At 39.8% G+C, this 14661-nt stretch overlaps 1 protein-coding gene across 1 annotated transcript in view; it reads left to right on the top strand.

Moving 5' to 3' along the window:
- Positions 1-10336, top strand: part of schip1 (schwannomin interacting protein 1) — a 272692-nt gene extending 262356 nt beyond the window's left edge. Inside the window, exons 13-15 of the mRNA XM_061719473.1 lie at positions 7166-7289; positions 7979-8072; positions 9378-10336. Coding sequence (XP_061575457.1) covers positions 7166-7289; positions 7979-8072; positions 9378-9429 — 270 coding nt within the window. The 3' untranslated portion in view covers positions 9430-10336. The remainder of the gene's footprint in view (positions 1-7165; positions 7290-7978; positions 8073-9377) is intronic.
- Positions 10337-14661: the final 4325 nt, after the last annotated feature.

The following is a 14661-nucleotide window of genomic DNA, read 5'->3' as shown; positions in this document are numbered from 1 at the left end:
ACCTTAAGCCAAACAGTGGCAAGAAAAACCTCCCCTTTAGGGGGGAAGAAACCTTGAGCAGGACCAGGCCTATGAGAGCGGACCCTCCTGCTGCAGGCCAGATGGGCAGAGCAGGAAGAAAGAGTTAGGAAAGAGAGGATGGAGAACAGAGAGAGGAGAGGCACAGATATATTGTCAAATGCACAAAAGACAAGATATTTTAGTAGTCATTACCCGTTAGCTGGAGAACTAAGAGTTCTGTGTACTTATGACGGATACATGATCAGTTGGTGCAGTACAGAGACGACTGTATAAACAGGTGTAGACAGCAGACACTGGGGTGGGGCTGCAGGGCAGCATGCAGGTCCTGAAGCTCTGGCCTGCAAACCTGTACAGAAGAGAAAAGGAGGAGACGGACCAGCACAACAAACTGCAAGAACAAAAGAGCAGAGTTATGTTTATGAGATACTTCTAATTAATAACTGTGGATTGAGTTGAGGAAAGGAAAGAGAAGGAGAGGAGAGCAAAAGGGGTGAGGGGCATCGCTCAGTGGATCATGAAAGACTAAAAAATGTATCACGATAATTTCTGGTATTTATCCCGATAACGATTAAAATGACGATAGAAAACATACCAATTCAACTCCACCTTTTTAACTATAAATCTATCACCCCATTCAGTCTTTGGAGCCCCCAAATCACTGCTCTAAAAGAATAGTAAATGCTACTAAACTACACCAATTAAATTGAATTAATTCACTCAAGTTTGTTGTTTCTGACATCTTCCACCTGAATCTCTGAGCACTTGGGAACATTGTTTCCAAAGCTTTTAAAGTAGCCATTTCTGTTGTAATTAACCCAGTATTTTCTGTTCATGGCAAAGCAGCACATAACAGTGGCAGTTTTCTGTCATCGCAAAGTGTCATTGGGGTCCACACGTTTCTTCAGCTCCTCTTCTGCTGGTATCCCTCAGAGGGAGGGAGGTGGTGGTGAAAACGCTGCTCATCATTATTTCATTCATTTTTATCTGCCTAGCTGCCTCCTCAGACACACACACACACACCAAGAGTCACTCACACATCCACCATGTTATACCGCCACTCACAATATTTCTAGCTGGACTTGCAGTCAGAACCGCTTTACTTATTCAGAGAAGAGAAGGGCAGCTCAGCAAGGCCCATCTATAATTTATATGCCGGAAAGCATTGACTTGGGTGTTTAGGGATGTAGCAGTGCTCTGCAGTCGGAAGACATCACTGTCACATCCGGAGCGAACACATGGTGAATGTTAAGATGTATTAAGGCTGCAGCTGCCTGCTGTATCCAGCTCTGTTAAACTGCAGTCATAACCATTGTTAAATGATTCCCTGAAGCCGTATTTTCTACCTCAGGATGCTCGTATAAGCTAAGTGGTGAAATCTTTTTCCTTTTTTTGTCTTTTTTTATAAAACTGAAATCATCTATGAACAGGGCATGAAAAAAAGGTTCTGGACAACCAGCAAAGAGATTGGTAAAAAAGAATAATGATGCTTGTCTGAAATTGTGAGATCCATTACCAAATATATGATTGAAACAATTAACAGCAATGGACAAACAGTCACTTAAAACTCTTGAAGCTGTTTTCATTGTTGTCGACGTGTGACATAGTGGCATAAAGTGATATGCAGTTGTCGCAAGAGACAACCAGCGGGGGAATCTGAAGTGACTGTAGGTAGTTTTTGTCAATAGGATGGACAGAAGACTGTCTCAGCTAGAGGACACTTTCTAAACGTAATCAAATTGAATCTGAAACTGATATTTTAACATGAAAAAAAAGAAACATAAAACAAAAATCCTTTGTCTGGCTTTAGTATTATTAACCACCACAAATCCACCATTCATGAGGGATTCAGTGGTGGTATATTACTTATTACATCTGACATAGAAGGAGGATTCCGGCCCCTCTTTCACTGCTGCTACATCTTCCAGTTAAGTTCCACCTAACTGGGGTTGTTGGAGCTGCTTTTCAAAGGCAAACAAAGGGAGTTTATCTCACAAAGCGGGCTTTCACCCGTCTGTCTTACTGTCTGCTATCGGTGTGGGTTTCCCTAAACTGACAAACAGAATTTCTGAGAGAAAGCGAGAGAAGAAAGCTGATCAGAGATAGATTCCACAGTAAATACCTTCATTCTGTCCCCCGTTTTCATTCAGAAACAAGTATAGCTATTCAGCCTGACAGTGACTCAATGCTGGAGATTGGCTAAAGGGCTCAGGTGGTTATAAAGATTTGGTAGTATGACCATTCAACCACAGAAACTCACACCGTAGGCAGCACTTGAGTCAACACCAATACCCTTCTGCTATCTTTCCCAGCATCACTCACATGGTATTTGACATCACTTTTCTCCCTATGTCACTGTAATGCACATCCAGTTTCACGAAACTGAAACTGACACATGCAGTCTCATGTTACAGTTGCATCATCGCTTATATGGTGAAAGTGAAAGAGTGGTGACAAATGAGCAAGAAAGCCTGGCCGGTCACCCACACATGCCAAACAGTGAGCAAAGTGAAAGCGTGTCTCTTGGGAAGAACAGAGAGAGAGAGAGAGAGAGAATGGGTGTTGGGTGAATGTTGAAAGAAAGTGGAGTGGTGGGGTGAGCGTGTTGACGGTGGGAGAATCAAAAAGCAAATTGTTTGCCCATTGTCTTTCGGAGAACGCACGTGATCCTTCTGTGTTTCCATTGCATGTGCGCGTGCATCAGATCCCATGGTTGACTAAAAAAACATAAAGCAGCTGCTGGAAACACACGGAAGTACCAGCAGAAGCACTGGAGGATGCATGAAGCAGCAACATTTGTTCAGGGCAAAAATACTAAAGAGCGGCTTGTGTATTTAAGTCAGAACCTTAAAAAAGTAATGGAAGAGGTAACTTAATTAAAGTAAAGCCACACTGAAAGTAGTAAGTTTCAATTTATGCTTTAGTTTGTTTTTAAATATTATTAAAAAAGTGACATTTATCTATAATTATCAACAGTGTCTTGTTTTCCATCCATTGATTAATTGGCAACATTTTCATTGTTTCCTGGTGAAATAAAGGTTAAATAAAATAAATAAAAACATTTCTTGGTGTACTTTTAGCACAGCGGGTTAGAAATTGAATCCCGAGTCCATTTTTTTTTTTTCACCTATTGAGACACACAAGTAGGTCACCAACAAGTTACCACGGCAACGCACTGAGGCACCAGAATGCCTTTTACAGCATCAAGATAAAGAAGAAAGGAAAACAGAGATCTAGAGTTATAATTACATTGTAAAAAAAAAATGTATAATAATGTGGCAGTTGTTCAAATAAATGTGTGAGCCAGAGGAAAATCCAGGAGGAAAAGCAGCGAGGAAGCAAACAGTGGAAAATCCTGACTGGTTGTCATTTGACGAGACAATAGACTCGTTCTGATCGTAGATCCACGTAAGACTGAACCCCGTAGTTGGATGGCTGGCGCTCGGACCCCAGAGTGTAAAAACAATGGTTGAAGTATAGTCACATGACCCATAGGTTTTTGAAGAACCTCTTTTTCCTTGTACTGCTCACTGCCATGTTGCCAGGGAAACCAAATGGAATACGCCCACCGCACGTCAATCAAAGTTAGCCGTGGCTACCTTCAGCCAATCACTGCTGGAATACAGTGAGATATCCAGTTTCAGATCATGTTTCGGTGGCAAAATCAAACTTTACCACTGCAGTTAGCCGAGGCAGGGTTAATATAAACTGCTGATTACTTTCCTACGCTTGACATGACGTATGAGGGAGGGATAATCGCTCGACATGGGGGCTACTCTACACCTCATGTTAGAAATATATTTATTGCTTCATATAAAATCACCTGACATGGAAAAAAAAAATCACTCCCTTCAGAGGTTGTCATGGATGTGAAATCTGAGACCAAAACAATTATTTTTTTTACCCAGGCTCACAGGCCTTGCCAACAGGCATATCAGGCAAATGCTTGGGGCCTCAGGCCCCCAAGGGCCGACCAATTCTCATAACGATTTACAATCCAAAGGAGAATTTGCAATGACAATGGTCGGCCGCAGAGAGCTCCCTAGAGGGGGGACCCGGCTCTCCCTCTCGCTCTCGCTACCGCTTACTTGAACAAACCTGATGATGGTAGATCTATCAAATGAAAAGAATATCCACCTGGCTGTAAGAAATGAAAAGCAAAACAACAACACAAAGAGGAAAGTGGGAAGTAGTGCAGCTAATACATGAGCTAATTTAACTATCAGCAGCTCAGTCTGTCCTGCTAATGTTGAGTGTCACAAGAAACCTGCAATCAACTTGTTTACTCAGATAGGCAGGCAGAAAATAAAGTAACCATCTTGGACAAAAGTAATTCTTCAGCTATCAAGTCAAAGCTGTGTCCAGTTAAACCTAAATGTCAAGCTAAGAATGATAAGAATGAGTTAATTGGCAAGCAATTTAGAAAATGTGCTACTAAGGAGTGTGAATGGAAATAATTGTGCTTTTTGCCAGTGGTGTTAATATTTTATTTTGAAACAATACAAATGTGCACTATTAAAAAAAAATAAAAAATTTAAATATTTTCCTTGTGTCAGACTATTAATTATATAAGGTTGATTAATTAGTTGGAGGGGCCCCCTGTGAATATTTGCCCTGGGCTCTAAGAGACTGTAGAATCGCCTCTGCCCAGGCTGTAAATATGGCTATCTCTGCTGTAAAGTTGGACATTTTAACATGGGACTCAATGGAGACACGATTTTACACCATTTGCCAGTCAAGGAACTGCAAATTGTTTTGTTTCCACTAAAGATTCAACTCAAATGGTCGGCGCTTGGCTTGCACAAACCATAAGGGGGCAATTAAAAACCAGAATCATCCAAATGCCACATGAATTTTAATTGTTCAGAGAAAGTCAGCACCTAAAATAAGCTCTGCCGCACCAAAATGTGGGTTATTTTATGTAGTGACTGCTTATTTTGCTAAACCTACTAGACGTCCCACAAAGGATTTTGCAACATGGCACCTGAACAACTTTGCGCCATGGAGTTAAAGAAGAGGGTGTGTGTGTGGGGGTGTTTGTTTGGGGGGGGGCACACATTCAGCTTTTGTTTCCCTCCGTGTAGAACAAATAATAAGAATAATGCAGTGGATGTTAAACAACATGTAAGAGCCGGAGGAAAACCGGCATTTACACAAGAAAACCCAAAAGGAAACGCAGCAGGGGAGCGAACAATGGTGAATCCCCGACTGGTTGTCAAATGACGAGACAAGCCACAATTTGTCCTTTTCACCTTGCTGCCAATAAACTTCACGAAAAAGAGAAAAAAAAGGGGGGGCTTAAAGATCGCGAGTCATCCAAATGCCCCATATAAATTGTTCAGAGAAAGGTCAGAAAAAAGGGCTACCATGAGGGCAGAGATGGTCATTCCTCTTACTGACCTGTGTTTATAAAAGATAGAAGCGGCAGAATCCTGAGAGACTCATTCTGAAACAAAACCTGTCATTAGGGACTGGGTAGTGCTTTTGTTGGAATTATTATGATCTCACATTAGTTAACCCTGAGTGAAAAATGCATGTTTGGTTGAATATTTGCCTTTGTGTAAGTGTATATTAGTATTTTTGTTAAGCTTTTGTTTAAAAAAATGGCATGTAGTTGCATGATGACATATAAAAATGTCTGGTTAGAAAAATAGAAATAAAAGAATATCTGATAGATTTTCATATCTTCCTGCTACTGTGGCAGATGGACAAAAAATAATTCCCAAGCCTGGGTCGTACTTTGGCTTATAGGAAATCGTTATATTTGTCCATAAGTGCTATGTGGAAAAAATTCTTGTTAGACCTCAGAGGGAACTCGTAGTAAAATTGAAAGTACAATATTTCCCACTGAGATGTAGCAAACAAGTTGGAGTTGGAAAGTAATGATTGTAAAAAAAGATGACAAAAGGGTTATCATACATGTAAGATGAGATATGAAAATAGCCAGCTGTCTTTCTGTAGCGATAAAACAAGACTAATTCTGTTTCCCATGCACTGTTTATTATTACATAACCTCATCAGCCGACATGGAATCCCCTAACGTGTCTCTGGAAAGTGGAGAAAACCTAACAAAGGACTGATATTCCCTTTTGTTTCAGCCGAGAACCAAGACTCTGAATGGGAGACCTGTCTCTTAGAAAGGATTGTTGGTTCCAATCAGATTTAAATTCATAATTTTTTCTTAGTGAATCCACTTTTTGTCTATAAATCGCCAAAAGGTAGTAAGAATTAGCAGAGAAAATCAGGAAGATCTCACTGGTCAGAATCTGTAGGCAGAGAATAACACTTTCACTATTAAAATCCATTAAATTAAAATCTACTTTATATTTGAAGATACAACGAAAGATGTCACTTTTTGATAATGAAAAGTATTTCTGATTAAATCAGAGCGTCTCAGGTCTAGAACATCCTCTGTCATTTTGTAATAGCTCCAAAAAGTGAATTGCAGTATTTACAATGTTTGACACAAATATCTTTGAATTACAGTTTGGTCCAAAGATGTTTGGATAATGAAAGAGGTGTGGCTTTATACACCACCAAAATTCACATGAAATTAAATAAAAAAGTGCAGACTTTCAGCTTCAACTTAAGAGGTTTCACTAAAATATGGCATTTACCGTTTAGGAATTACAGCCATTTTATGCTCAGATAACCTCAATTTCCAGGGGCTCAAAAGTTGTTGGACAGCTAATTGAAAGGGAGATAATTGTCCCAGCATGATCCATTCAATCATGACTTAAAGGAAAATGAGGCAGATTAAAAGTCTGGAGTTTGTATCGGGTGTAGAGTTGGCATTCAGCGGCTGTTTGGTGCAACCAATATGATGTCCAAGGTGATCCAAATGCCAGTGAAGGATGTCACAGTTGGGCAAAATAAAATCTGTAAGAAACACAGCGAAAAATGTCGATCCGAGCAGGTCAAGAGTTTGGTAGTCTTGAGAAGAAAGGCCTCACCAATAAGGTGAGAAACATCAAAAAGCCTGGAAGACGCTCGCCTGTAGTGAGCGCATTCTCTCGACTCACGTGCATAAAACGGCCACTGTCCAAATACCTCTAGACCTGACTCTCTTATCAGAAAATAAAATTAGAATTGTATAGAAAGAATAATAAAATAACTGTCTAACTTTTCTCTTTTTTTCTCTCATCAGCTTCCACACATGCCTCACATCAGCGAGTGTCTAATGAAAAGAAGTCTGAAGCCCACCGATTTAAGAGACATGACGCTGGGGCAGCTCCAGGTTATAGTCAATGACCTGCACTCCCAGATTGAGAGTGAGTTGACCACACACACACACACACACACACACACACACACACACACACACACACCTACATGCAGGCCGACAGAGAGACTGACCTCTGACTGCAGAAATGAGCACGAGACCGATCGGGGAAGCACCTGCACATGCACACTGACCCTCCACCCTTCTTAGGATGTGAAAGTACTCTTATATATGTTAGTCACTTCTATGATCTGTACCGGGTAACAGTTTCCCCAGAGCATTTACTGTTACCGCTCTGTACACATCATTGACCCTGGTACTCAAGGGTAATAAATGTCTCATCTTACATTGAAATGCTCCAAAAAATCCCCATGAGTCCAAAATCATGAGCAAGTTTATACCTACAAAAGTGACTTTCCCCTTAAAATCTCTTGAACCCATGCTTTATGCTTTCCTAGCAAAGCTGAAGGAACAATAAGATAAGGCATGTTACGATAAAAACAGCCAGAAGCCACCGATCCGGGGCCTGATGGAGAGCTCTAATAGATGTTAACGCTTCTGAGGTCATTTTATGGCCCTTTGTGAGAGACTGAAGTGGTTATCTACAGTGCGTCATGCTTCAACCTTTCTGAGAGTCTTGGTGGTCATTGTGGTTCTTTAAGTATTTCCATAATGTACATTTAGAAACTACGGCTTTGTCATTGTAATACTTTCGTGTATGTTCATTGATCACTCCAGGCCTGAACGAGGAGCTTGTACAGTTGCTGCTGATTCGTGATGAACTACACATGGAACAAGACGCCATGCTGGTTGACATAGAGGACCTCACAAGGTGATAAATCTCTTAATGGGGAACTTGTTGCTTATATTTTCTACACACTTTCACGCAGTTGTTATGCATTAAAAAAAAAAAAACATGATAAAATTTGAAAGAGATGGTTAATGTGTTCGTTAATGCCGGAATAATATAAGATAAGATACCAAACTCTGCTGTGCATCTCTCAACATTTTCCTTCCTTTCACTTTCACATCTGTATCCCTGTCAGTTTCAAAATACACAACATTACTAAAAATAAATCAATACATGGCACGTGTTTTTCAACATCCTTGAAAAACCCGAAAGGTAGTCAGATCGAGTTTCTAAGATTTCCCTCAGTGGTGAGAGAGAGCTTTGTGCTGCTCTTTTCATGTATCCAGCGATTCTCCAGAAGAGCTGAACACAGAAGAGTAAACTCTGACGTGTAAAATCAGTGGAGTTCCCCTCTTGGCAAACAATATTCTAACAGAAATGCTTAATGTCTTTTGAAGGGACTGCTTTCAGCTGTAAATGTGTTGCACCACTGCACAGCGTGATGTACACCAGAAAGAAATGAAGATTGATTTCACTCCAGACTAAGATGAATTGTTGTCAGGGCAACATTTGCCGGTTTCGTTTGGACGATAGTCGATGGGAGAGGTTGGAATTGCTCTCACTACCTGTGTTTCGGCATTAGATCAAGCTAAATAGTCCAAAGACCTGAAAACCTTAAAGGAGAACCCAGACATCCTTGTATTACTCAGTTGTACTTTCATCACGGCGCAGATCAAACCCTACAAAAGGCTGTGACAAGCTACTTTCTACTGCAAACAAAAACTCTTGCAACCTGAAAGTTGACAATCCCCTCTCTTTAGATGCCAGCAAGCTGTCCCGTTGCCACAGCTTGTTATGCATATTTATTTGACCGTATTCATCTTATCAATCTTTGTCACATTCTTGTGCAATACCTGTAATATTTCATCATTGTTAGGATATTAAATGAATGCAGAGATTGGAAACATATTTCAGTTAGAGAGTATGTGCTATGTAGAGCAGGTGAGCATACTGTAGTCACTTATTAGCATCAAAGTTTTGTGAGTATAGTCATGACTCCTGTGAGGAAACATGTGAACGTGAATAAACATCCACCATCACACCTCTTTAGCTCAGTGATGTGTTTTGATAGGTGGCCTATTACACGTTCATTTTTAACTTGTGGGTAGAGTCAGTTCCTGTGCTGTATGTCTTGATGTCTGGTTTTTTTTTTGGTTGTTTTTTTTTTTTTTTTTTTGCAACAAGAGAAATGCGTGATTCAAGTCAAAACTTTCTGATCTCTTCCAGGCATGCCGAGAGCCAGCAGAAACATTTGGCGGAGAAAACCCTATCCAAATAAGATGCCCATCCCTCCTCCACTCTGCTTTCCTCCCCTGAGTTCAGCCCTTGCGCCAAAACAAAGTTTCCCTTCCGGCCATTCCACCTCTGCCCCGTGTCAATCCAAGCCCTTCCTGCTTGTCCTAAGTATTTTGCTCCTCGCTGCTTCCCTGTACCCCCCGTACCCCCCACCCCCACCCCCACCCGTCTTTACCCCCCCTGTCCAACTCACTGACTTCAGTGGTAGCAGCAGCACAGAAGAAAGCCACCTTCTTTCATTCTCTTCTCCCACTGCTAAGGATGGAGTAGCACTTCCTGCTTCCTGGGAGAAGAGGAAACTGATTGTGTTGTCATGGATACTGTCTCCAGCTTCCTGTGCAGTGATCGGCCTTGCTTTGCTATTGTTTCTTTTTAACTTTCTACATTCGCCACTAAATTATAACTGTTCAAACGCAAACATTGTGAGAAAAAAAAAGATAATAATAATAATAGTGAAAAATTTAGTAAAAAAAGAAAATAAAAAAAGACAGACATGAGAGAAAAAAAGAAGCAACGCTGTATAAAAAAGACGATGGAAAACTAACTTCTTCAGACCATTTTAAGTTGGACAGTAATTTTAAAGTATCTTAAAATTGACCCGTTTTTATTCTGCACAAATGGTAGTTTTCAACTGAGAAATGTTTATTTGAAGGTGCTAAAAGAGTGTAAAGGAAACATGCCTGCCTTGTAGTGGAGTTGTAGATTTTGGTAATATGTTCACTCTAACTGCTCTTCAACATTTTGTGAATGTTGATTTTCTGACACAAGTCATTTTAAATGAATAAGTGTGTTAATATCGTTTTCATCCTATTGTATTCAGATACTTTATTTGAGGGAAGAAATGTTTATGTACAGATATGTAAAATAAAGAATAAACTTTGTTTCATATGTTTCGGTTTGTTGTCAGGTTTGTTGAATACGTCCAGATGTTTGTTGTTGGGTGGCAACTGTTTGATTTCTCGCTGAAGAAAGCAAATTCAGCCAGCTTCCTCTTTGTAATGAGCGTGGGGAGAGTAATCACGGATTGAAGCTCAGTGAGAATACATGACATCATACGCGTAGTATGACTCAACTTTCACCGTTTCGGTGATAGAGCCAGTCTTTATCTGCGACCCACAATAAGGTCAGTTTTCTATTCTTAGAAGGACGACTAATAAATGTGGGCAACCCCTTTAAAGTCACTTGGAGGATTTTCTTTTTCTTCAGAAAAATGGCAGCTGTGAGCCTAGAATATATAATCAATGACCACTCATGCTTGAACATGTGCTGTACATAAAGAGTTTCTGAGCTTGATCGTCTGGTGAAGGAAGATAAAGGACAGGAAATTCCTGCGGCCGCACACTCACCACTGTCGTTTCAGACCATGCACTTTCTTTTAAAAAAATATGTATTAAAACTTTAGCTAACGGGAACCAGGTTCCAAAAAACTTGGACCTGTGAATATGAGAGGAAAGTGAGGTAGACCTTCTGACACCGTTTTGCATGCACTGCTTTGAAACCTAAACTTCATTCATAACTTGTGAAACAGAAAGCTGCCCGACTCGATTACCTAACTTTGCTTTGTAGCTTTCAGTCACTGTTCCTCAGGCTGCCGATCATGAAAGCTTGGATAGTTTTGGGTTCCAAACCTTTAAAAGATTTTTTGTTAATAAAGTATTTTCACTTTTTAAATTATACACCTACTCTCTTTTTATGCATTTTGCCCCTTAAAGGGGAGTTTTCCTTGCCACTGTTTGGTTTAGTGTTTTTCTACCCACTTGTGGAGTTTTGACTTGCCATTTTTTATGTAATAATTGCTCGGGGGTCATGTTCTGGGTCTCTGGAAAGCGCCTAGAGAAAATTGTATTTTAATAGATGATATATGAATAACATTGAATTGAACACTGAGCACAAAGTAACAATTAACTTGCAAACATACATAGATCAAGTCAGACAAGCTATAGAGTCATGTGCAAAAGTTGTTTCATCATGTTTTGAGTTAACACAATAAAAATGATCCAATCTTAGTTGCCCAAAAGTAGAACGTAGATAAAAAATAAAAACTGCTAACTGCTTTCATTCAGAATTTAAGAGGGCGAGTTGACACCAAGTACCGCTAATCATTCGCCGTTGATGAACTGATCCCCAGCAGATGTGCAGAACACTGCAAAAGCAAAAGTGTGGGCAGTTTCAGGTATGTTGACAAAATGGCAAGATGGAATGGCATAAGCAATGTTCTTAGAGAAACTGCACATTGTTGCTGGACATCAAATTAGAAAGATTTGTAAAAACTTTTCCCACAAATCTGTAGTTTGGGGTTTCACAAGTGGAATTCATTCAAAAGAATTGCCGATCTACACAATAAAAGATGGATAAACAAATATTTATGACATGTCTATGTCACTATCCACCACGTATTATAATAGTTGCACAATAGAAAAAGGAAAGAAGAAGTGTGCTGTCTCTCTGTTGGTGCTGTCGGGGGGGAATGCTTTTTAGTATATTTGTGCACGGCCGCCGATAGGGGGGGACAAACGGGTCTGTTGTCCCGGTCCCAGGGTAGGGGGGGGGGACCAGAACTGAAGAAAAAAAAAAAAATGTTTTCTTTAATTCTCATTAAATTATGGAATAATTTTTCAAAATGTTTCAAAATATGCCTATTTGTGGAAAAAAAAATATGTAGTATTTGAGTTACATAAAAGCTTGTTATTTGTTTTCTTCCTAATTGTCCTTGTGGTCAAGAACCCCCAACACAAAAATGGTTTGGCCGCTGATCAAAATTTGACGTTATCATTTAATTCAACCATTAGAATGGTCAAAATGTCCGGTCAGCACAAGTCCGGTGCTCAGAAAAGAAGAGAAAAGAGAAGAAGAGAAGAAGAAAATAGAGGCCTCATAGATTCTCTACACAAATATTTTAAAAAGGGTGCTGACGGTGAAGCTGGAATTAATAAAGTCAGCGTAGAGCAAGGTAAGAAACAGTGCAGCCAACATTTACCAACTTAACCTAACTGGCTATCTCTAATGTTAACGTCCATTAGCTTGTATAAAAACCTGATGAGCAGAGGGAGAGGAGAGGAAGAGGGAGAAGGAGAGATCCGTGCGCAGGGGGGCCCATCTTAGATTATTTTGTCCCGGGCCCCGGCAATTTGTGCCCTGTGTATCCATCCTGAAAGCAGGTGTTGCAATGCTGCTCGTCTCCTGAAGGAAACCAGCATACACCAAGTACATATATTATATATATATATACATATACATGTATATATAATTAACATGTAGATCTACTTATGTTATACAAATAAAATAAATCTATTTCCGTCTATATTTAATGTAAGATCTACGGTAAATAAATAAAGTTGAAATAGCATTTGTACTATATAAACGCAGTACAGGGTCGGTTGATGGTGGTAGTATGCTCTTATGTTCAATGTGAACACCACAGTTTGCATGTGGTCAATTAGAAACGAATGTCTGTCAGATTTATTTTCTGAAGAATCTGTCCTGAGGTTTATTTATACAGTGAACATAATAACATTACTACTTATTATGCATAATGTCTCTTCTCCACTGCCTGACCTTGGCAGACTTTTTTTTTTCTTCTAGTGATAGGAAAGCACCCACAGGTAAATAATAAATAAACACAAAACTGCCCCTCCTCCACATTGGTGTTTACTGGAACTGATTCAGACAGAGATAGCATGTCAGGTGGAGATGTCTTGGACTCACAATATACAACTGAGTGTGAGGGTCCACACACACAACATCACAGATGTGTTTGGGCTCCCCCACCTCACCTGAATGTACTACTGCCCAGAATGTACTTTAAGCTGATTCATTGTCCAAAGGTTACACTATTCTGTTCTATTTTTGAATGCTTGACTACTGTAATTTGCCCTCAATAACCCTGTAGCCCTGCTGCATGACTAAATCAACACATTTCCCCACTGCACATCTCTCTGATGTTGCCTTAATCCTTAACTGCTTGACAAAATCTGTTGGGATTAGAAGCTATTCAAATGTGCTAAATATATATTTTAAATATCCAGAAGTAACTGTCCATATCTCTCCGCCCTGGTTTAGTCATATACTTATACTATACATAGTTTGTGCTGCCCTGCATCTGCTACTTTTGCTTCTGACTCACGGTATACTATGAGGCATACATTGAGGAAGATCTACAGACTGCAGTTCCCTTCATGCTTCCAGCCATGATGTAGATACAGTAGAGCAGCTGGGCAGCCGCTCGCTCATTCCAGTCAATTCAATTCAAAAGTCTTTCCAAACATGATAGTGTAAGTGGCAGACATGCCTGGTCAGACTTAAACAATGGATACAAGAGACACTTTTCTTTGGTAGCAGCAGTCTTGACAAGTTTGAAAAGGAGTAGGAAGAAGTAAAAAACGTATGAACTCCTACCCCTTGACCTCGTGTTTTCAGATGGACCCTCGTTTTTAGATATAAAAAATCAGCCAGCCCCCGAGACATCCCCACCCCACAACGGGAGCGCGAAGCTCCCCACAAACCTCCCAAGACCACAAGGACTCCAGGATCCTGCCCCCATCCTGCACCAAGGGGAACTGAATGCAGACCACTGAGGGAACATACACACATAAACATGCGTGTATATACATACACACATGTATACATATAAAACATTTACACATACACATGTATACATATACACATACCCATATGTACACATATAAACATATAGACATATACACATACCCATATGTGCCCTTAGACACATATAAACACACATGTTCCTGAAAGTTGACCTTCAAAAACTGACAAGTGCTGCTTCTGATCAAATTAGAAGTCTTTAATATGTTTTTGACTGAAGAATAAATGAACAAACCTAAGGGACCTACACGTGGAAAAATTACCTCATTATATTTCCTTTTAAATTGTATAATATTTTGATTTTGCTTTAGCTCCTCCTTTAACTTGTTCCATAGTTTTATGCCATGAATTGAAATACAAAAGCTCTTGTGTGTTGTTGTACCTATGCTACGAATCCTTAAATGACCCCTTAAATTATATCCCCTTTCTCTTTCAAAAAACATTTTGTGCTCTGGTAATAAGTTTATTAGATTTTCTTTAAACATAATTTGAGCAAGTTTAAATTCCATCAGATCTTCAAATTGAAGAAAGATGTTAAGAATAATGGTTTGTGTGTTGGTAAAAACTGACAGTATGGATGATTGTGATGGCTCATCTCTGTAGGACCCTCAGT

Source organism: Cololabis saira, chromosome 4 (assembly GCF_033807715.1).
Source record: "Cololabis saira isolate AMF1-May2022 chromosome 4, fColSai1.1, whole genome shotgun sequence".
Classification (NCBI taxonomy): Eukaryota; Metazoa; Chordata; class Actinopteri; order Beloniformes; family Belonidae; genus Cololabis; species Cololabis saira.
Note: the sequence above shows the minus strand (reverse complement) of the source record. Positions and strands in the feature narration are given on the sequence as shown.